The following is a 24,854-nucleotide window of genomic DNA, read 5'->3' on the forward strand; positions in this document are numbered from 1 at the left end:
TTACTCTATCAGCCCGCCAGAGAAAACGTAATCTTCTTGGGAAGAAGATAACATGCTACAGAGCCTCTACAATTTTTCAGTATTCAATCAAAACTGACCCGACATTCCAAACGACAGCAAGGAAGGACTGAAAACAAAAGTGAAAGAAACAGATCCACAGGGATCCAGATACTGGTGTTATCAGACGTGGACTTTAAAATAACTATGATTAATTTACTAAATAAATAGACAACAAGATTTCACTCCCTAACCGAAATCTATTAAAATAATCAAATTGAATTTCTAGAACTAAAAAAAATTATATCTGAAATTAAAAGCTCAATAAATGGGTTAGTTTCAGCAGATGAGATGCAGCAGAAGTCAAGTATAAGTTATCCAAACTGAAGCCCAGAGTGTAAAAAAGGGTGACAGATACAAAAAAGAGTCTACAAGACACATGAGAGACAGTAAAAAGGTTACATGTGTAATAGTTTCAGGAGGAGAAAGAAAGAATGTGGCAGAGTTAGACAGAATTATTTTTGAACAGATAAGGGCTAAGATGTCTCTTAAACCAACGAAAGACATGCCACAGATTCAAGAAGTGCTATGTATCATAAGCAGGATAAATACAAAGAAAACCACACCTGGGTACATCATCGTAAAACCGCTGAATGGCAGAGAAAGAGGCAACAATACAATTGAGAGCTGACTTCCAACAGAAATGATGCTCGTAAGACAATGGAATGACATCTTTAAAGTGATGAAAGAAAACAAATGCCAACCTAGAAATCTACACAGAAAAAATATCCTTAAAAAGGAAGGTAAAGGGGCCGGCCCGGTGGCGCAAGCGGTTAAGTGCGCGTGCTCTGTTGCGGCGGCCTGGGGTTCGCTGGTTCGGATCCTGGGCACTCACCGACGCACTGCTTGGCAAGCCATGCTGTGGCAGTGTCTCATATAAAGTGGAGGAAGATGGCCACGGATGTTAGCCCATGGCCAGTCTTCCTCAGCAAAAAGAGGAGGATTGGCAGATATTAGCTCAGGGCCGATCTTCCTCACCAAAAAAAAAAAAAAAAAAGGTAAGGTAAGGTAAAATAAATATGCTTTCAACAAACTCTCAACAAAGGAAAGAGAATTAATAAAAAAGAAACACCAAAAAGAAATACTAAAGGGAGTTCTTCAAATAGAAAGAAAATGATCCTAGATGGAATCATGGAAATGTAGGAAGGCATAAAGGGCAATAGAAAGGGTAACTATATGGGTAACTCTACTGAATATTGACTATATAATACGATATTAGTAATGTCTTCTGGAATTTAAAATATATGCATAATTAAGGTATATAAGATCAACAGCACAAAAAGTGAGGGAAGGAATGGAATAAACGGAGCTTAAATGTTCTTGCATTATCCTGAAAGTGATAACAAGACCAGTAGACACTAATAAGTCAACAATGTATGTTCTAATCTCTAGAATAACCACAAAAACGAAAGAATGGACAACAAACTAATAGGGGGAGGGAAATAATAAAAAATACCTAGTTAATCAAAGAATCCCTAATTTGAATGAAATCATAAGCATTTCTCAAGTATTTACTTTGTAACATGTTCACTTTCATTCATCATCAAATATCTCTCAACAAGAAGACTGGGATAGAGGAAGAGGAGGAGTAATACACTGTGTGTCTCTAATATGCCATGCACTGAGCTAGGTGCCATTCATAACTTGTCTTAATTAACCCACAGTACAGAACCATAAGGTAGATACTACCACTCTATCATAGAACTAAGGAAACTGAGACGCAGAGAAGTTCAAGAACTTGCTGAAGGTCATAACAGCTATTAAGTAAGGGACTCAAACCCAGGTTTATCTGGCCTATAGCACTGTCAAGCCAAAGATGGGCTGGGTTGGTCTGCCTTCAGCTGCATCAGTGATATTACCACCTTCTGTTGATTTTATCTTTGCTCTGAGTAGGAAGGAGAAACAGCTTGAAATTCCCTATAAAATACTTCAAGTTCTCCACAGACAATGTGAACCAGATAGGCAGCAAAGGAACAAAAATAAGTTACTAAGAGAAGAAATATATATTCTCAGTATGAAGTAGATAGATGAGAGAAATAGAGAAATGGGATTGTTATTATATGTAACGTAGGGATTGTTAAAAATAACTTCCAATTTCTTCAAATTTTTTTCTGACATACTACCTTCAGTATTTTAAGTGACAGTAACTGTAACATCTCACATTCATATGCAAAAAGGTGACGAGAACTTTATTCTAAAATCATATAGGAAGGACTTTTGGAAGCCCAGTGCTCTAACTTTTCAGCAGCACAGATAATTAATAAGCAAGAGGTAATTGTTTCCAGATCACCATTTCCCTATGTTTGAAGTTCTCAAGGAAATAATTAAATGCTTTCAACTTTCTTCTATCATGTAGAATGGACGGGGATAGGCAAGAAAAGTCAGGTAAGTTTTTCAAGGTAAACTATTCCCTCAATGTTTATTTCAATAAGTGTTATTGGCAACTGTGAGGAATCATTAAGACAGACAAGCTAATGAAGACCAAACTGTATTTATCTACCCTCTTCCACCCCCTCGTGATATCCATGGGAAACAGATTTTATTTCTTGGGTTATCATCAACACTACTCTAAATCAAGACCTGCAAAGTACAGCATATCTTGCAAATGATTTTTGCAATTGTTTCTATTATTGTTCAAATTTTATTGTCTCACTGAGCTGTCTAGAAGCAAACAATCTGACTTTCCAATCTGAGGCATTTGTGAGATAAGTATTGGCAGATATTGAAGCCAGTGGTGCAGGCAGAGCTGAAGTACTGAAACTAAAGAGCTTACGGTATCTCAGTCTCCTTGTCAAAGGACACCTAGCTCCCCCTTCCCGAGTCCTTACAAGGCCTCTAAGAGAGACGGAGGGCCTGTGGACTGCCACATGGGGTTCCCAGTCCACATGTGAGCTCGAAATGAACACAAAGGCCAAACTCATAAACTGGCATAGAGTCTGTATTAGAGTATCTGACTCGACAAATGAAAACCTTTGTCTCTCCGTGTCTGCCGCTGAGCGGTCTGGCGGGGAGGGATCACGCCAGCTTTCATGCAGACAGTCCCTGAGCGATGAAACAGCAGCACTGCGCACATTAAACAAGTTACAGCCAGCACAGAACGTGTCATGAAGCCACGCGTGGCAGCACTTCCAGATCCCATCGGAATGCAAATAAGGTTCTACTAATCATTAAAAAGAGAAGTTCAGCTAAGACCTCACTGCGATACACGAGACAAATATAAGATAACATTACTCATTCAACAAACAACTACTGAGCAAGAAGGCCCCATGCCAGCCTCTGTGAGAGAGAGCGAGGTGAATCAGCCTCCGGCTCTTCTTTTAGGGGACTGGTGGCACATTAAGGCTCACAGGTGTACAGGAAAATTATAATATAAGGAAGGAGACAAGTAACCAAAGAGAGGTACTAACAAGTGCCATGGGGCTCAAAAGTGAGGGCACGTCCCCCCAAAGGGAGAAGTGAAAAGCTTCACTCAGTGTCAACAACATTTGAATTGGGCCTTTGGAAACTGGTTGGGGGGCTGTATAGGGGACACCGAGGAGGAAGGTGACTAGAGTGAAAGGAGAGGGGACATGTGGGGAGTGGTGAAGAGTAGAGCAATCAGAGCAGTGCATTAGGAGCAGACCGGGTGGACACAGGGGGATCAGTGGGAAGACCTCTACCAGATGACAGGGACGAGGTAATAAGAATCAAAGCAAGGGCAGTGCCGGGAATGGACGGGCAGCAGCTCTGGGAGCCACGCTAGAAGGAGCAATTGGTGGACCTGTGAGACGAGAGAGATGGCCAAGGGAAGCTAGTATCTGGTGGGAAACACAGGGCAGATAGTAGCTGGTGGGAAACACAGGGCAGAATAATAGTCAGTGAGACTCAGACAAGATGAAAGTTCTGCCAGGCAGGGGGAATGGAAACCCCCAAAAGGTATCTGAGCCCAAAATGAATGTGGAGTCAAAGGCAGGGAGGGAGGTGGGTGGAGATTTGCTTAAAGGTGAAGATGTGGGAGTCACGGGGTCAACAGAGGGATAGGGCACAGAGAAGAGGGAAGGGCACAAACCATAGCGAACTCCCATATATAAGACACAGCACAAGAAAGTGACCAAAGAAAAACGAAATAGTAGCCAGTTAGGAAGAAAACCTGAAAGGGCTTATGTCCTGGAAGCCAAGGGATGTAACAATTTCAAGAAGGAAGGGTTGGGAGTAATACCTACTGTGTTACTTATGGACATACCCGTCTACTAGCTCCTGGTGGACTGCAAGCTCCTAAGGCAGGGCCTGTTTCCTCCCCATATCTGCATCCTGCACAATATCTAGAGCAGACTCCTATTGTATGTTTCAGTTTGGGGAAAAAAAGATGAACAACAATGTCAAACCGGCAGAAAAGTCAAGGTAGACGGGTGCTGAGAAGACTAGTGAGCTGATGACTAAGCGATCACTGGTAACCTCCCCAGAAGTGAGTTTGCAGTGTTCTGGTGAGGGATCTGGAGAGAAAGAGCAGGGAAAAGGGAACCATCAGAGAGGCAAGGAAGAAAGAGCACAACGAAGAAAAGATCCCAAGCCGCAAGAGGAGACGAAGGGTACAGCGGGAAGTTTATCCTAGAAAGTCAGCCAGTCAATCCCCTAGCACCTTCCAGGCATTGGGGACACGTGGCCAAGAGTGCTGACTGTAAGAAGCTTGTGTCCTAGTAAGGAGAGAGTGAGGTAACAAACCCAGAGCACTGATAAACGCTACCAGATAGCTGATAAACGCTATCACGCCACTAGGACAGTGACTGGGGAATAGGGGTAGGCCACTTTTAGCCAGTGTGGCAGGAAAGGCCACTCAGGCAAGGTCATGTCTGAGTTCAGACCAGAAGGAGGAGGAGGCAGGGGTTGAACCCTGAGCCAAGACTCCTCCAGGCAGAGAGAACAGCAAATATAAAAGCACTAAGAGGGAGAAAGCTTGGTGCGTTCAAGGGGAGAAAAAAGATCAGTGTGATTGAATTACAATGAATGAGGGGAGAGGTCTTGGATTCTGGTTGAAACGGGAAGCACCTAAACTAGGGAATGATAGAGCCTGCTCTATCTGGAGAAAGTTCACCCTGGTTGCTGTGTGAAAGATGCATTATAGTGGGGCCAGTTTGGAAGCAAGGACACCAGTATGGAGGAAGTTACGATAGACAAAGCAAAAGATGAGGGACACTTGGCCTCAGGTTACAGGGTGGTGATGCTCAGGAGTAGTCAGGTTCAGGAGACAGCCTGTATATAAAATGAAAAGACGTACTGCCATTTTGAATGTGGAGAGTGAGGAAGAGAGGAATTGGGATGATGCAGGCTCTGGCTTGAGTATCTGGGTGCATGGTGAAGACATTTTTGTGGAGGGAAGCAAATTTGTATCAACGAAGCTAGAGTTCTCTTCTGGCCATTTTAAATCTGAGATGCCTATTAGACATGTGAGTGGGGGTGCAGTGGAATAGCAGTAGATGTACATGTCTGGAGCTCAGGGAGGAGGGCCAAGCAGGGACATTCATTGAAGAGTCAGCAGGACATAGATGATATACAAAGCCACAGGTTGCATGGAGTCACATAGCGAGAGAGTATATACATAGAGGGAAAAAGAGTCAAAGATAGAGCCTTACTTTTTTCAGAATTTAGGAGAAAAGGATGGGTACAAATACAGAAGTTTTGAAGCAGAAAGCTTGAGGAAACTTTGGTTGGTCTCCATTGTCTCAGTAAAGTAGCAGAGAGGGGTTTAGATCCTGGAGATCATGGAAAATGATCCATGGAGATCATTAGAAGGAGTATAATAGAGAACCATCCCAAATGAATACAAGGGAGGACTGAGGTGCAGTCAAGACACCCTGACTTAGTGGGAAACTCAGGTGGGCAGGTTCTGACATTTTCCCCATCAAGACAGATGATAAAGCTCAGGCTCAAGGACTACGGTTGGTGCGGATTACTCACCTACAATACGAGGACTAGCCAAGAAATATGGCAGAGGGCCCTAGGCTATAACAAGCTCACTGCTCAAATGCTGACCACCAGGATTAGAGCCCAGGAAAGTGAGAGTGGCCTGGTTGACTGTTGACTGGAAAAAAGGAATGTTCAAGATGAGGGGGATCACAGTGAGGATGAAGAGAAGGCTCAACAGACACAAGGGAATCTGAAAGGAGTAAAGGGAAGAGGTTGTGGTCACAGAGGGAAATATCAGACTTGACAATCAAAAAGGTGAAAGAATTCTGAGTGATGACAAGGTCCAGGTGTGGCCGTTAAACTGCACAGTATGTTATTTTCCCAGGGGCTAAGATTACCATAGAAGGCACTCTCTGAGTCCTTGCTGGCCCAGACTGGCTGCAGAAACACAGGGAAGGGCGGCGTGACTAAGACCATGGTGGTGAAGGGTGATCCAGAGATCTAAACCTTGTTCTCACTTAACATTTACATGACAGTTCCTGGCTCTCCTCTGTAGTCATACGTATCTGGAAATCTTTTAGCCTTCATACAGGGCAAGGAGGAGGAGTAAAAGTATCTATGTTCCCCAGGTCAAACAAGAACTCAGAGACAGAAAGGAGACTTTGCACTCCACCGGAATTGACAGGCTCTTTGGAGTCAATGAAAACTTTACTTAGCTTTTGTTGTTGAGATAACCATCATCTCCAGCACTAAAGACAGGAAAGGGAAGGAAGACAGGAGAGATGCAGTGCCACCAGCAACTGAGGAACACAACTCCAAGTCATTTCTTAAAGACTGGGTCATCACCTAACTGAACTTCTTACCAGTGAAGCACTAGATCAAATGCCATGGCAATGCATCCAATTCTGTGGCCTTTGAGAGACCCTGGGAGGCCAGCACCATGCCAAATCTTTAATTCCACATCATGAAATTATGGAGTTTTATACTGTGTCAACTTGGCTAAGTTGGAACTACATTTTCCAGAATCCTCTTCCCTGTTCAGTTCCAGATTAGAATTGGACAAAATAGAAATGCATGAGATTTGAGAGGCGGAAGGGAAGCAGCAGCCATGATGCAGCACCCACAGGCGCTAGTGGGCACCAGTTTATCCTTGTTCTTCTTTTTGCTCCCAGTTTCTTCCCAACTGCTAACCCTACAGACCAACACAACCCCAAGACACCAGATGCTTAGCTGCAAACTCAGAGCTATGAAGAGGCAATGACCGTTCCAGACTCCTACACCAGCCCCCTTCCCAGTCCCACCCTGCCTGGCTCCCAGATTCCTCTGCCAGCTCCCACCTGCCCACCCCACAGTACTCCAGGAGGGCTCACTAGTGGCTTTCTCCTGCTCCTCCAACTCCCCTTTCCAGGCCCTGACTTCCCCAGGTTCTCCCATAACTGTGTAAAGTCTAATTCCTCTCATAAATGCCTTATTCCATAATATTTATAGTGGCTCTGCTTCCCCAATGGAACCCTGATACTGCAGGCCAAGCATTGAGCAGACAGCTTTGCCCTCAAGAACTCAGTAACTGACAAAAACCACCTTACATTTACAGCACAGCTTTACGGTTTGCAAATCCTGTTTACATGATTTAACACTCAACTTTGAGAGGATTAAATATGGAAACTGAGGTTCCAAGAAGTTAGGTGACCAAACAACAATGAAAAGATGCAAAAACCACTTTGAGGTAATCTGTACTGATGAGTAACCAAAATAATTCAATAAACATGAAATGATTTAAACAGTTCTCTGTCCAAGGACCACAGACAAAAAAAGCTGAGGCAAGATCTATCCATAAGGATTATTTTAGAGCATTCTATAAAATTAACAGGTGCCAGAGGCCCAAGCACTGCCCAGCATCCCTCACTACTCAGCCATTTTCGATTCTCCCCATGTTCGAACTGGCCAACACAGTCTGCCAAGTTCTGTGTGAACACCTGGTCCTCTTTTTCATCTCCAGTCTAAAGAGATGGGGGATTCATATTGGGTTTAAACTTGCATCTGGGCATGAAAGGGACCTGAGATAATTGCTGATGAAATTCTCCCCCACTCCTTCCCTTGGGCAGCTTTGTCCTCTCTCCTATTTTACTGTCTCCTACACCCACTTTCTGCTCTTCCTCTGCCTTTTCCATCCCTCCTCCCCATAAAGGCCTTAAGCCTGCCCTTAAGGTTTATAGACACATTGCCAGATGTCATGGGTAGTGTGGAGGTCTATGCCCAGCTTCCCCCATGAGGCCAAGTAAGGAGTACAGTGTAGTAGTCTGGCTTGAACAGAAAAAGACTCTGAGTTCACATGCCCTTTAAGGAAAAGATTTTAGCTTCATCAATCTGATATTTCATTCCTTCATTCAGCAGTTCTTTACTGCACACCTACTGTGTACAGAACCACATCATCAGGTAAGTTGATGAGCCAACACCTAGCCAAGCGTCAGAGTTGAGGAGGGTAGAACAATGTGGAAGCTTCAGAGAAAAGCTGGTAGGAAATAAGTCCTCCAACAATGAGAATCTTTTAAACTATCAAGTAAATAAAGGACACAAAGAACTTAGAGCATTCTGGGGAAGGCAGAACCAGAAAAAAATATCAACATATTCACCCACAACATCAGGCTTAAACTCCTTCAAGTGACAGTCACAGCTCTTCACAATCTTATGACTTTCTTTACAGTCTCAACCCTTTCCCTCTGAAGACCCTACCACTTAACCTTCCACTCCAGCCACACACACACACACACACACACACACACACACACACACACACAAAAGCTTTCTTCATGCAAGACCAGCATGCTCTTATAAATAGGTGCAATTCTTTACCTATGCTCTTTCCTCTGCCTGAAACAAATAACTCACTCCTGCTCTGCCAGACAAAAACCTACTGATGGTCAAGACCTAATGAGCTCATGAGTCCCCCTTGTGGAAGCCTTTCCTCATCCTCCCCCAGCCTCAGCCCTCAGTCCCAGGCAGTCAACTCAGCACGGCCACCATGATCATCCCAAGCTCGTTTGCTTGTCTGCCTCCCTCCTTGGACTGTGAGCCCCGTGAGAGGGCAGGTGGCTCCCTGCTCATCACCACATTCCTAGCGCAGCAACATGTCTGTGATGCAATGACTGTGATCACTCCTATCTACATGAGCTTCTGCAAACTGGAATTTTAGAGCCAGAATTCATCTTTGGATCATCATCTAGGTGAGTTAACAGGAGTTACTTAATCTCATTTATATCAGAAATGGCCCCTCATCAATGAATTTTCAAAAAAGCTCTTTGCTAAGCTCATCACAGAAAGTGAAGAGCATACAGTCAGAGCAATCACAACACACAGCATCAGTCAAGAGACCAGTTCTCAGTACCCAGGGAAGTGATGGAATATACAACCTCAATATTCCAAACCCTAAATTTTACCACATCAGTTTCATTATCACTCTTCTGTGGGGCCAGAGAAGGCCACTTCCTGGGTGCTTTAGATCCTTACAAAAGGTTCCCAATCCAGACATGGCCCTAAAGCCTCAACAGTCCATATACAGGTAGAGAGGAGACACAAATAGTGATACAAAGGGGTAGAGAGGATTATGTTAGTTGTCTTACCTTTTCTGCAAGAGCACCTCTCTCTATACTAGCCCAGAATGCTCTCCCTTTTCTCTAAACTTTCAGCTTTTTTTTTCCCTAACAATCCTTGGACACTTCTTCAATGCCACCCCTCTTCCCGTGTATATGTCATGCCTCCACATCTGGATCAGCAGCCCCAGGAGTCGAGCAGCCATGTCTACATCCTTATGTATCCAGAAGTCTAGAATAATGCCTGGCCCGGGGTGGATACTAAATAGTAGTTACAAACTAGGCAGATAGTGAGACGAGGCACATGCTGCAGGCAGCAGCGCCACTGCCCCTTCCCTCAGACCTGGCCAGAGCTGGCTGCTTGCTAGAACAGTGATGACAAGCCATGGTCTGTGGTTTGGACTAACTCAGCCACAAGGCACTTGAAGCCTGCACTGGAACTGGAGAAGTCTGCTTCTCCATACCATGAACAACCAAGATGAAGCCCAGGAAGGGAGCAGATGCCAGTTCAGGATGAGAGAGGTTGTGTCAACCCCACAAAGGGAGGAAGGGGTGGAGGGAGTGGAGAGACAATAATGAGAACCCATGAGTCGTCTGTCTTCCACACAAGCTGCCAAGGAAAAAACAAAAAATCACACAAGGAAGAATGGAGACTTTCTCAGCCCTTCTTTTTCATGTGTGGACTCCATTTTCTCCTACCCTACCCCATAAATCTCTGTCTTAGAAATGAAGTCACAAGCAATTCTTTCAGAAATACTATGGAAGTAATAAAAAAGACAGTAAGCACACATACAAAAGATAGTAAGGACACATGGGTAACCTCTGTCCCTTTGTGACTTCAAGTCCACAATCTAGGTTTTATATATATATTTCATATATGTGTTGCATATGTCATAAACAGTATATATTATATATGTATATGTACATATGAGATATATACAGGTGTTTTCTAAACACATAAGTTAATTTAATCATTCAAAGACCCAAATTCCTAGATACTGGGATGAAAAAACAGGCATGGTCCTGCTTTCATGGTGCTTACAGTCTGGGGTGAGACAGACAAACACTCATCCTAACAAACAGATCATCATAAATCGATGGTTGTGCTCTGAAGGAACATGATTCAGCAAGAGCTCACAACAAAGGAAATGATGTGGCAGGCCCGGGCTGCAGGCAGCTTCACCCCCTGGTCAGAACGTGCCCTCATCTCTCTGGGGAAGTGGGGTTTGAATTGAGATTCAAAGAATCAAACAAATGGAAACAATTCCAAGACAATATAAAACAAAAGAGGGACAATGTGTACAGAGATTATATAGTCATATCCAAGGGCATGGAGTGAGGGATCCTTGGAAAAACTTTAAGAGGATTCATCAAAACTTGATTATGTGCTCAGTCTTCACACTTCTTTGTTTGAGGCCCAAATGCCCTCGGTGAACACACTGGACAGAACACAGAGACTGCCTTATTGTCGTTTTCTTAGAACCAAATTTGTATCCTGCTGCATGGTAATGCCTGTTAGGCCTGTGGATCATGAGGGTACAATTGGGTAGTATATTCCATCTTATTACACCTCTGTAACACTCCAGAGATGCAGTAACATAGTACTTTTCCCAGTTACTTACAAGCCAGGTACAACACTATGCTTTCTGGGACTATATTGATGTTCAGATAAAACTTGTTTGTGGGATTAACTGTTATTAAAGTGGGCCTCTGATGAATAGACCACATGATTGCATAAACCTTGTTTCCATAGAAAACCATCTAAAATTCTCCATCGTTCCTCTAAAACTTCAGTGTCCCTTATCAGGTGATAGTCCTTTAAAGAAATGGTCTGATAAACTACCTAAGGGGAACATTAGTAATTGTTTTGTGAGCCATTTTCCTTGTAAGAAACAACCTAAAATAGGATTATGGCCTGACTTATCACTTCAATTTAGCAGGCTAGCTTCCATAAGCCCAGCAGACCTCACCAGCCTCCTGCGTGTGGGCTCTTAGCTGCTCTGTGGGCACTGACGACGCTGCCAACACCTTTCAGGGTGACTTTGCTCACATTCTTCCTCTCTGCCAACCTCCCCACTTCAGAGTTTAATATCCACATCCCCTGAGGTCTCTTTTAACTGTTCCAGCTTAAGTCAGCTAATCCCCAAATGGGACACCAACCCACACACATTGATCTACTGCCACCTCTGAGAAACCACGCTGGTCATCTTCATACCTGAAATGCTTTTCCCACTCCTGGCTCAAATTGCTTTCCAGTCCCCCCTGCTCCATGGAGCCTTTCCACAATAACAGCTCCTGGCCTCAGTTTCAGCCCTCCAATTCTGATAGCCCCATGCGCACAGCTATCTAACAATTCATCCACTCAGATCTTTAAAAATCACCAATGACCCATTCTGCTTTTTGGTTAGAACTGGTTCAGTTTCCATTTTGGACTCCATTTCCTAATTCCCTTGTAATCTCCCACAGTGTCAGAAACATGGTAAATATTCCCTAAATGCGGATAAAGTACTAAAAAATAAGACCACAAGGAAAAGCAGCCCTATCTTGTATTGCAGCGCAAGGTAAGAGTTGGGCACAAATTATTTACTCACAACTGTGTTTCCTTCGACCAACAGGACAAAGCACCCACCATGAGCCAGGCTCTGGGCTAGGCACTACGGTCTTAACTTGGAACTGACCGTTTGGATTTTTCAATCAAAGATGATCAACTATAACGCCTTCTAATAAATGAGAAAACATTTGGAGGTGCCAGTCTTCAGAAAACGGAAAAATGAATAGTTGTGCCAAAAGTGGTTTGCTTTTGTTCTTTAACTCCTCATCGCAGCATTAGCAAAGCAGCACACACTGGAGAGACCCCAAATCAGCTAATATTCTGTTCTCAGGACATCCTAGAGGGGCAGTGCATTTATAAAGCACTATCCACCCTGCACCTCCAGAATAGCGTAAGATAGCAGGCCACCTCAAACACATCAAGAGTTCACTTCTAGATGGTTCTTGATAAGCCTCAAAAATATCCGCATCCAATGGGGCCGCCGGCCCGGTGGCGTAGCAGTTAAGTGAGAGCGCTCCGCTGCGGTGGCCCGGGGTTCGCGGGCCCGGATCCCAGGCGCACACCGATGCACTGCTTGTCAAGCCATGCTGTGGCGGCATCCCATATAAAGTGGACGAAGATGGGCATGGATGTTAGCCCAGGGCCAATCTTCCTCAGCAAAAAGAGGAGGATTGGCATTGGATGTTAGCTCAGGGCTGATCTTCCTCACAAAAAAAAAAAAAAAATCCACATCCAAGACGAGTGAGAGAACACCACTGGGTCAGCAGCAGCATCAGCAGTTGCACCTCCCAGTAGCCTGGGGGCTGGGCAGCAGCCAGCATGCAGTGAGGACCAAGGTCATTAACAAAGGTTCCTAATAATAGGATGGAGGTTTCCAGGATGTATGCTTTTAGATGGTATTGTATCCAGCATCATTTTGAACCTTCCCCTTTCGGACTAAGAGAATGACAAGGAAGCAAGTCCCCAAACACTAGGAACACATTTCTTAGCCAATTAAGGCTACCAATTGGAGATGTCTGATCAATTCTCCTACTCTTTAGGAAGGTGGAAAATCCAAAGTAGTGTCCGCATTTGGACACATCTCAAGATGTCTGTGGCCTGGGGGGTATCAGGAAAAGGAGAGCCTGGACGGCATAACCGTCTACCAGGCTCTTCCTCAGTCTTGAGGGCTAAACGTCGGCGAAAACACAAGTCACGTTTCTGAGGGCTGCGACTTGACTACTCAACTCCAACTTACTCATGGCTGTTATCCTGTCATCTAGAATTGCCTACTGGTTTTACTGTTTCTGTAACTTTTCCCGGAAGTCCATCTGAAAGCGCAGTTAGTTACTTCCATAACCTAGAGAACCATGAGGAAAGATGCCAGTTTCACAGCACAGGAAATGGGCTGGAAGGAGGAAGTAGTTGCTGACACAATGACAGAACAACAAACAATTCCCAGAGCCGTCTGAGGCACCAATCGCCTGTTGTGGAGAGGTGGCAGGCAGGTGAGAGATAAGAGACAGACAGGAGGAATGCTGAGGAAGACAGGCGAGGAGCCAGGGCTGGACCAGGCGGCCCATATGGCCAACAGCAGGGGTCAGCGTGGACTCAAAGAATTCTGGGGATGGAAGGGGGCCTTTGGGATCAGCTAGCCCAGCCCCTTACTTTACAGAGACTAAGAGCTATTGAGCAACTTGTCCAAGGTCACAAAACTGGGGAGTGGAAGATCAAGGGCCAGAATCCAAGCCTCTTGTTTTAAAACATGAGGAAACAGGGGCCAGCCCAGTGGCACAAGCAGTTAAGTGCGCGCGCTCCACTGCAGCGGCCCGGGGTTCACCGGTTCGGATCCCAGGCGCGCACCTACGCACCGCTTGTCAAGCCATGCTGTGGTGGTGTCCCATATAAAGTGGAGGAAGATGGGCACGGATGTTAGCTCAGGGCTGGTCTTCCTCATAAAAAAAAAAAAGGAAACAAATGTTATCACATGTTGGCTAATTGTATCGATTCCTTTCTATGGTTCCAAACATATGTTTGACTCTGAATATCTGGACCAACAGAGAAGTAGAACGGGTGTGGTTAGGAGCCCAGACTGTGGAGCCAGGCCATCTGGGTTTGAAGCCCAGCAGCTCTGCCACTTACTGTGTAACCTTAAACAAGTTACTTCACCTCTCTGTGACTCAGTTTCCCAATCTCTCAAATGGGGGTAATCATAGTACCAATGGGGTTATGAAGCCTACAAAATGAGTTAATATATGGAAAGTGCAGTGCCTGGTGCAAAATAAATGCTATATAAAAGGTAGGAAGGAATTTCTTAGGGAGAAAGAATCCTCATATTGGTTCCTCCCCAGCACAGCTGCCCCCAAACCCCAATTCATCTTAGTCACAGGGTATTACCTTTTCCCTACAACACCTGGGACTAATGCTTCTAAAAGGCCACAGCACTGTCTCCTAATCCATCAGGCCCAACCCAGTCAGATACTAGAGGTCAACTGGCCAGAAGGACATGAGGGGTGAAAACTCATGGTAAGTAGTCACTTTGGCTACTGCCAGCCCAGCCTACTACCCACCCCTTAGATTGCCACTTCCAAGACCCTGGTCTCAGAAGTTACCTCTTTTGATCCTCCCCTCCTACCTTCCTCGCCCACCCACTCCCTTGTACCTCTGAATCAGCTTTTTCACCCTCATCACGTCCTCTAGGCCCTCAAACCTTCTGCACTTCATCAGGCCTTCCAGCCTCACTCACCTGCCTGTCCCACCTGGACTCCTTGGCCAACCGTCTCTGTGATGCTGTCGCAGCCCCTTACAGATTCCTGCACCCCTCATCCTTCCACCTTTATCTCATGGAGGGATCTCACTATGTCCCTCCTTTGCTCCCAGCTTGCCAAACGTGGTGGGATAAAGTCACAAAACCAGGCTGATAGCCTCTACCACAGACCTAAGCTAACCCCATCCCTCATGGCTAACTGAACACCTGCCACATTCCCACAGAGCCCACCCCACCCCACTCTCCTCTAGTTCTGACGCCGATCATGGCCTTTGCCTCAGAGTTCACCAAGGAAGCCCAGGTCACCTAATAACTTGTGTCAAGCACTTTTCCAGACGAGGGCTTCCCAAACTTCATGTGCATTCGAATCCCCTGGGGGTTTGGTTAAAATGCAGCCTCTGATTCAGCAGACTGCACTAGGCCCATGCTGCTGGTCCCCGGAGCCCACTTTGAGTAGCAAAGTTCTAAGGATCTACATACTTTAAGTTTAATGTTTGCATTTTTCTAGATATATTACTTTTAATTTTCATGACCAACCTGCAAGAGAGATATTAGTCCCTTTTTACATGTGGAAACTGAGCTTCAGAGAGGTTAAGAAACCTGTCCAGGGTCCCCATTGCTGGAGGCAGGATTTAAACAGACGGCCAATTCTGAAGCCTGAGCCCTATTTTTTCTCTACGTAAGTGATTTTCAAGAACAGAAATAGTTTAGAAACACATACGTAATGGTTTGTTTGTAACACAAACTATTGGAATCTTCTTAGCTGGAGAGAGATGGGCTATAAAACTGTCACGAAGTCCCTGAGCTGGAGCTACCAACGAACAGCTGAAGGCCTGAAAGCAGCGAGCAGAAAGTAGGTTAATTCCACTAAGCAACATGGAAGAAGACATCCCGGGGAACATGGGGAACCTTTCAATTTGTGCAGAGAATGAAAGGGAACATACAGAGAGCCTCTGACTGGCATGCCTGGGACTTTGTGGCCACTCCCAGGGCTGAGAAGGCCGGCAGCACTGCAGAGACCCCCTCCCCACACCTCAGTGCCCCTGCACGCCCCCTCCACCTCTCTCCTCCCTCCTCCTCACAGTCTCCAAACCCAACGCTTCTCGTGTCTTTATCCTTCTGGTTTTCAGCATCATTTGACCAATCCCTCTTTAACAAGTCTACTCACACCCATCTCTGCTTGGCAGTGATCTTCTGGTTCTTCTGCCATCCAACTACTCTTTCTAGAACTCTCCCTCCCATTTCCTGTCCCCTAAAGCAGGCATTCCCAAGAACTTGCCCATGAAACCTTGTCTCAATCATCTGGGTGGTGCTGCACTTTATGGCGACACCACCAACCACATGTCCAGTGCATCCCGTCCCACCCTTGGAGGGCAGACTTGAGTCAGCTCTGTTCACTGCAGAATCCTGGGCACTCAGGACAACGCCCAGCCTGGAGTAGCAGGCACTCTCTCAGCATTCACTGAATGAATAAATGAGCTACCTGCCATGTCACCAAGCTTCTCAAATTCCATCTTCAAACCACTCACCCCAAGTCCAGGCCGGGGCTAATGGGCTGTGGTTCACCAGGTAAAAGTTATGTGGTTCACCAGATAACTGCCAACCCGCATCAAATCACACCAGACACAGGAATTGATACTATCTGTATGGCTCTCTGGGAAAACAGGGCTTCCGATTTAGAGGTGGCTCTGACCTGTGGGCTCCAGGGGCTGAGGGCATGAGTATCATGACACACCTACAACCCACCTAAAACCCATGCGGCTCCCTTACCATGGCCCAGGGAAGTTCTGGCCCAGTCCAGCTCTAAATAAGAACAAGAGCCATTATCAGGATGTTCTTGGCTTGGTGTCACTGTTAAGGTCTATCTGTCTGCACACTGCCTCTATTTCATTAGCATTCAAAGGTAGCACACTCACTCTGACATGTGCCCTGAAACAGTAAGCACAATTCTGTTCTTCAGGGTTCTAAGCCAAGTTCATCCTAGACAGAGCAACAGTGGCCAAACGATGTTTCTCCATTCCCCTGAAATACCGAGTGATGTAAATGCTTTCATGTTCTAGCTGCTTATAAAGGTGTGAAGCAGGATGCAATTAAGGTCGCAGAACATCATACTTAAATTTGAATCATGCTGCTCGGTGACTCGATAATCTAGCACAAACACTCAGAGAGTACTGTGGAGAAATCAGCATTCAAAGAACACACACGTGTACACACTGCCATTATCTCTAGTCTACCGGAAATCGCCTTGCTGGTACGCGACAGTGTTAACTACTGGGTCTAATTCTGTTGCTTCGCAAAGACCACAGTTCGTGTGGGGAAAAATATTCCAAGATCTAAAAAACCACTGATTGTGCCAACTGCAGCACTTCGCCTTTTCCAGAAGATAAATTATGAAGAATTTTTGCCAGTTCAAGTTATTTTCCCAAAGCAGAGTCAAATAGCCTCCCTAGCCAGCCTTTAAGAAACCAACGCAATTAAACTGAATTGCTGTAAACTGCCCTGACAGCTCCCCCTCACTTCATTTGATAAAGCGAGATGCAGACACACACGTTGACAGACAAGCACACACCTTATTCAACTGTCAGACACAGAGCCAATAGGAAAATGTACATTCAGTCTAGGGGGTAAAACTCAGCTCCGCGACTCGTCACTGAAACAAAATAGCCATATAAATGCCGACTAGCCCGCCTGCCTTGTAAGGAATAATAACTGACAACTAGAGTTCCTGTTCAGCAGGCTAATAAGAATAATTACAGCCACGGAAGGCATTAATCAGCTCAGCAGATACAGGAATTCTGTTAACAGGGCTAAAATGAGTGCTAAGGAATCTCTGAAGGCCACAGCACTTCAAAGACTGTCAAGCTGGGTGGATTGGCTGGTGTTCCTCCTGCCAGCCTTCCTCCTCCTTCAGTGCCTTCTGGAGGAAGTTGCAGGTCGATCCCTTTCCTCAGAGCAGGCATGGTGATCTGCTGGCGGCTGCAGAGTTGCCACCTCTGTGAGGTGCATCCTGGCACCGCCTCTCCCTTTAGGAATCTTGTCTCGGCTGCACTCACCCCAGACTCTCCTATTTTTAACTGCACTTTCGCTTTCAAACCACTATCATCCTTTTTCACATAAACTACTCTCAACCAATACACAGCACAGGTTTATGGCGAACATCTTTCCCTTAGTAGAGGCAGAATGGAGTCCTGGGATCAAACCCTGGCTCTGGCACAGAATAGCTATATGACTCTGGACAAGTGATTTAACTTCTCTAGGCATCAGTTTCCTCATTTGTAATATGAAGAAAATAACAGTACCCTTCTCAAAGCGTTGCTGTGAGAAGAGAATGTTCGTAGGAGCCTGACACTTGATATGCACTCTACAAACGGCAGCTATTATCACTCGGTGCCTGTTAGGTGCAGAGCCCTGTACAGAGGTTACGAGAAAAGAACAAACAAAATATTCAGTGTGCAGACACACGTACATTATATATGAGTGGCTGTGCCTGGACGCTGGGAGGGTGGGCATATTTTTCTTTTTACCTTATACCCTTTATAACTGACACAGAGGCTGCTAGCTGTCCCTTCATATCTGTTCTCTTCTTCCACAGTGGCTGGCACATGGCTGTCAGGCTATTTCACATTTCTCAGCTTCCCTTGCAGCTAATGTGGCATGAGATGAAAGTCTCGCGAATGGAATGTGTGCAGAAATGATGTGCGCCCCTTCAGAGCCTGGTCCAGGAAGACTCCATATGTTCTCCTCCACACTCTTTCCCCCTTATGGGGCTGGAAGGGCAATGATGACAATCAAAGTGATCTTAGAAACCATGGGTTGAAGACAGCAGAACTGCCAGCAGCCTGGGAACCAGAAGGACTGTGTGGAGCAGGAATCCCACCCAATCTTTCATCTGAAACATCCCCTCAGGAATGTTATGAAAGACACTTCTATTGTTTGAACCACTCTGCTTTGAGTCTATTTGTCAGAGCAGTTTAGGCTACCCAGTTAATACAATACTCTTCTAGATTATTTGAATTTTAAAACATAGATGCAATGCTTTTCATTTAAAATCCATTTCAATGGATTTGCAATTTTTTTTTAAAAACACACAAATTAAGAAAATATCTTGATCCCTCTCCACAGTCTTCATACTTTCCATTCCCTAATTCATGCTGCGCACCAGAGATGACTGACCTTCCTCGAACACATCCCCATGTTGTATTCACCTCCCCTGTGAATTTTCAATGGCTACCTGTTACCCACAGATAAAGGGATATACACATGTATTCACTCAGTCAGCCAATATTTATCAAACATCTACTCTGTGCCAGGTACCCTATTAGCAACAGGGATACTACAGTGAACAAGACCAACATGGTGCCTGCCCCCAGAGAACAAACAGGGTGGAGATTTAGACCAGGAACAGACAATCATGTACAGTGAGATAAATAAGTACTATGATGGGAGAAGCACAGGCTGCCTGGCAGCCCCCACAAGGCCAACAAACCCACCCCTCATAGTCCAGACTTCTCAGCACAGCACAAATAGCCTTCAGGATCCATCCCAAACCCACCTCTCCAGTTTGCTCTCCCATTATATCTTCCTCCTCCCCCCTCCAGTTACATGGAACTTACATGCCATTTCTAAGTGAGCCAAGTACTTTCACTCATCCACACTCAGCGTCTTTCCCCAGAGCCTGGAATGCGCTTCCATCCTTTCTTTCAAAATTCTCATTATACTCAAGGCTCAGCTCAAATGTCACCTCTTCAGCCAAATCAACCCCAATGCCAAGTAAAAATTAATCATCCTCTTCCTTGCTTCCTACCAGCACCTGGTTTCTATGTCAGGCATTTCATTCTGTCCTGTAGCTAGCTGTTTGATTATCTGTCCACCCACCCCCATGGACCACTCAATGAGACACTGTGTCTCGGTCATTTATCTGGGACACTTTTATGGACACAGTGGGCGTTCACGAAACACTATTGAATGCATGGAGGGAACAGCTCAGACATAGGCAATGGAAGTGAAAATGTGCTCTATGAAGCTGAGTGGCTTCTGATGTGATCACGATAGGTAGACTTAGGAAAGCTTTATGGAGGAAATGAGTCTTAGAGGAAAAAGGAAATAATACAGGCAAGAAGAGAGAGGCAGGAAGGGCATTTCCAAGCCACGGGAAATGGAAGAGCCAGAAGGTTCACATCTATTCTATGTAAAGGAAGCAAACACGTTACTTAGAATGAAGTGTCTGAATCAGAGAGAAGACTAGAGGAGAGAAAACACAGGGGCAGCATATCCTTGGAAGAAAATCATAGAGAACCAATGAGCAAAGATGGGATCCCCAAAAATGATCCTTTAGGAAAATGATGAACTTAGAAGGGGGGCTAGAGGAAAAAGCCAACCAGGAAGATGTCAGAAGTGATCTATATGGGGAACTATCAGAACCTGGGCTAGGATAGTAGCTTTAGATCCAGGAAGGATGGGAAGACACTCAAGTCTGTACTCTGGGAAAAGCCACAGAGTTGAGGGACAGTGTGAACGTGGAGGTCAAAGAGAGTGACAGTAAGATTACGCCCAGGTTGCAATACAAGAGGAAAGACGATCTTGCTGATCAACATATTAAGTTTCAGGAATCAGTACCATGCAAGAGTGGTACAGCAGGGAGGGCTTCCCAGAGGTCAGACTGAAGCCACACCGAGTGAGATTCTGGGGGGCAGAGTTAGCAAGTGCAATATCAAGTTCAGGGAACTGATAGGAGAAAAGGCATTGGCTGGTGACACCACAGACATTCCCTATGCATAGTCAACATGAGATGTCCAGCCAGGGCAGGATACACTGATATACATCCAAGACTTCCCCAAGCTGGGCTTTCCCCACTTGTGTTTTGCTTTCCCCAGTCTCTCTTTGCCCCCTCTCCCTTTTTCTCCCTTATCATTGTTACTCAAAGACATTCTTTTCCAACTTCTACCTGACTCCACCCTCTTAACTGGTACTCAGGTTGTGAACTGCACAAGTCTAGGAGGAGTCATTCACACAGACTACGAAGTGAATAGCAGCCCCTAGAGTTTGTGCAGGGCACAGTCTGTGCAGCCAGTGGCCATGGCCCTGCTTGACTCAGACACATTAGCCAATTAACAGGTGTGGACTATCACCAGCAATGTGCAACAAATGGAGAACTTACAAGAGTCCCAGAGTAAAAGAAAAAGAATAAAAGCACTAGGATCCGAGACCACAGAAAAGATGCTACAAAATGGAGAGATCTGAAAACTTTCTGGACATGGTTGCAGCTAAAGCAATGCGGCTGGACGAGCTCTCTTAGGGAGTGAGTTCCAGAAGACCCCTCAGAGGTGAAGGAAGAAAACCCAGTCGCAGCTAGAAAGGCTGACCCACGAGCAGCAGGAATCGTGGGGGTTGGGACAGTGTGGGCCCTGGTGCCAGCAGGATGGGAGTGGCTGTAGAAGGCCTCCACTGGGACCCTCTGACCATAAGCGCAGAGTAGTCATTTACCCTGTGTGCAGCTGGGGCCTGGCTGGGATTGACACCACACACCATGCGCTTCGTAAAAGATTCAGATATGCCTTCTCTAGAGGTGTGGAAGAGAATCCCTGGTCAGATCGCAGAATTCATTCTGTTCTGGTTGACACTGACCAAAGGGATCCAAGAATATCAGAGCATTTAAGAGTCAGCCGTCGTGTACCATGGTGGGCACTTAATAAGCAGATGTATTTCTGTGGCTGATAACCACATGATTATGTTAATATACCACATTACACTGCGTGAAGATGGTGTCTGTGTGTATGGATGAATGGAAAATGGAGAGGAAAAAAACCCACCAAAGATTCCTGGGGTTGGAGGAGGGCGCTAGGCCAAATAATCAAGAGGTTTAGGTTTAGGAACAGTGGAAGATAGGGAACAATAAGGGAGGAAAAGTAACAGGTCGGAAAAGTTGGAGAGGCCAAGGCTCCTAGGTCTTTGTGTGTAAATATGCAGCCAGGCAGCTTCAAGAAGAGCTAAAAGAAAAGACTGAGGCAGAGGATCCCGCCACAACTAACAGGACGGAAGGACTCGCACACCGATTTCTATTGTAGCGCTCTGGGCCATCCCGTGACCTTCGTAGAAGGAAGTTGGTTGGATTCCCTCGCTTCCCTGGAAAGGCAGCTCGGCGTGGGTTTGTGTGTGTGCAGAGCGATCCCGCCGGTCTCGGCTATGGCGGGGCATATCAAAGGCGCATATTTCAGCTCCCAAGCTGGGGACGCGGGCCGGAGACCGCAGCACCATCCGGGCCGGGAGTTCAAGGTGAGCCGGGCTCCCGGCCGCCAACAGGTAGGGAGGGCTGGGGGAAGCCGGCCCCGGGCCACTCCCCCCCGCACATGCTGGGGGCGAGGCTCGGCCTGGCAGAGCGGCGACTCGCACCCCGCGCGCGGCCGGGCCGGGTTCGCGCCCGGCTCCCGGCGGCCCCGCAGCCGTCCCCCGCCGGGCCGCGCCGCCCGCCTACCCCGGCCGGGCTCCCGGGAGCGGCCCCGGCACCCTCGGCGCCCCAGGCCGCACGCTGCAGCCGCGCCCCGCCGGGCCCCGCGCGCACTCACCCAGCGACAGGAGAGCCAGCAGCAGCGGCCTCGGCGCCAGGCGCCCCATGCTCGCCGGGCGGGAGCGACTCTCCCCCTCCTCCTCCTTCCCGGCCGCCTCTCCTCCTCCTCCTCCTCCAGCTCCGGCTGCTCCAGAGTCAGCGCTCCTCCGCCTGGGCCGCGCGCCTGCTCCGCTCTCCTCGCGAGCCGAGAAATCCCAGCGCTGGGGCGGACGCGCGCCCCTTGCCCTGCGCCCGCCGCCTCCCGCCCTCCCTCCTCCAGCCGGCCGGGCACCGGGAGCCGGGCGCCAGAGCCGCCCCGCCGAGCCGAGTGTGCGGCCCCGACCGCTTCCCGAAAGCAAAAGGGAAGAACCGCAGCGCCCGCCCGCCCGCGCCTCCCATCCGGCGCTTTGCCAGCAACAAACACAAACTTTCCCAAGCCCCTCCCCGCTCCAGGTAACGGAGGAAGCGCCGGGGCCACCCGCTTAAAGGGGAGGAGGCGTCGGAGCCCACCCAGCTCTCCCCCTCGGGGCCCCCGCCCCACCATCAACTTTCCGCCGACCTTTAAAAGTTGGCCTTGGAAAGACTCATCTGGAAATCCCATCGCTTTAGCTCCATTCCGGGACACCCCGCATTCCACCACTCTGGAGTCACCCACGCGTGTCTGCTATTCCCTCTCCTAACTCCCGGCACATTCACCCACTCGTCCCAAGCTAAGCACCCCACCAACCAGCGGCTTGGCCCTTGCTAAAAATTATTCAGATAGGATTGAAAGAGATGAAAAGATTTTAAAGGCCGTGAATTCCAACCTCTTTATGGTACAGAGACCTTAAGCGTTTAGGTGACTTCAAGGATTCACAGGGTCTGCTCCCTGCCCTGTGGCTGGGTGGGCCTCGCCTTCTCTCCCCTACCTCCTTCCCTCTCCAGGGTCCCTCTGGCACTGATGAGAACACTTCCCACAATACACCCATGAAAAAAAATAATAAGTGTATTAATAGCCACAGTACATCATGTGGAATGTACTCTTAAGATTTTATATTCATTGCTTTAGTAGACACAACTGGTTGCCAATAAAGACTCTTTTTTTCCCCACAATAAGGTTTTGTGCTTTTGATTTGAATACAAAAGGCCCAGTATTGGGGAAAAAATTAGTGTTCATTGTTTAAAATTTCTCAAGGATGATTCAAACAAACAGGAGCAGCATTGGCGCCCCCTGCCCCCCAACACCACAGCCTTTCATTAATATATTCAAAACAAATCACAGATGTTAATGGGAAAACTACCCAAGTTGGGGAGAACACTGCTTTTACTCTGATGCATCATTATTTCCATTAACAAGTGTTTCTTATTTCCACTAACGAATGTGTGATTAGCCAGGTATGAACCCTTCTGAAAGAGACCCTTAAAAATTCACCCCTGGTGGTGCAACGGTGTGAATGTACTTATTGCCACTGAACTGTACACTTAAAAATGGTTAAAATGGTAAATTCTATGTTATATTTATTTTAACACAATAAAAAAATTTAAAAAAAAATTTATTCTTGCCATCAAGCCTTTCTTCATGCTGTTCACCCAACCTGCAATTCCTTTCTGCTTCCCATCCCATGGAATCTCTAGAATTTCCCTGGGCAGTTTTTCACTTTAATTCAATCAACCTTAAATCCAAGCCTAACATTAGGCCTTGGGAGATTCTGGAGCTACAAAGAGGAGTAAGGCCTGGCTCCTCCAGAAGCTCAGATCTTTCCCTTTCTGAACTACCCACAGTGCTTAATGTCTGTACCACAGATTTCGGCACTTGATCACATTCAGTCTAGCACATGCTATGGATTCATATATTGAAGCCCTAATCCCCAGTGGTATTTGGAGGTGGAGCCTAATTAGTTCCTGAGGATGGAGCCCTTATGAATGGGATTAGTGCCCTTATAAGAAGAGACGAGTGAGCTGATCTCTCTGCCATGTAAGGATGCCACAAGAAGACGTCTGTCGGCAAACCAGGAAGAAGGCCCTCACTAGGAACTGAATCGGCCAACATCTTGGACTTCCCCTCCTCCAGAACTGTGAGAAACAAATGTTTGTTGTTTAAGCCACCCAGTCTAGGGCACGTCATGATAGCAGCCCAAGCTAAGACAGTACGATGTATATATGGCTCCCATCTCTGTCTAATAACGGAAGGGCCTAAGAGTGCCACATTCTCGTTTTGTATCTCCTGTGTTATTGCAGAGTTGATGTTTGCTAAAAACTCCTTTGTTAACAAACATGTGCAAGTCTGGGAGTGTGCCTGGCACATGGTAGGTCTTCAATAAACATTTATAGAGTGAATTAACACCAGTAGCCCAGGCACTGGGCTAGACACTGGGGATCCAGAGATGACTCAGACAGTTCCTGCCCTTGAGGTGCTTACAGCCTATGCATCAGGAATTAGTAGGTGTGACAGTATGTGCAAGGTGCAGGTGTGACACAGGGGGTGGTCAGTCCTGGGGAAGGTTG

General features: G+C 46.6%; 1 protein-coding gene across 4 annotated transcripts in view; it reads right to left on the reverse strand.

The window, feature by feature from the left end:
- The window catches only part of PTGFRN (prostaglandin F2 receptor inhibitor), a 66,055-nt gene extending 43,431 nt beyond the window's left edge, over positions 1-22,624 (reverse strand). For 3 of the 4 annotated variants that reach the window (XM_087444851.1, XM_087444849.1, XM_087444846.1), the window contains exon 1: positions 21,877-22,096. In XM_087444851.1, the coding sequence (XP_087300977.1) occupies positions 21,877-22,081 (205 nt within the window). In that variant the 5' untranslated portion in view covers positions 22,082-22,096. Of the gene's footprint in view, positions 1-21,876; positions 22,097-22,389 lie in introns of those variants that run through there. The other variant, XM_087444850.1, reaches the window with a different exon arrangement.
- Positions 22,625-24,854: the final 2,230 nt, after the last annotated feature.

Source organism: Ceratotherium simum, chromosome 2 (genome assembly GCF_057802395.1).
Source record: "Ceratotherium simum simum isolate JZ-2026a chromosome 2, ASM5780239v1, whole genome shotgun sequence".
Classification (NCBI taxonomy): domain Eukaryota; kingdom Metazoa; phylum Chordata; class Mammalia; order Perissodactyla; family Rhinocerotidae; genus Ceratotherium; species Ceratotherium simum.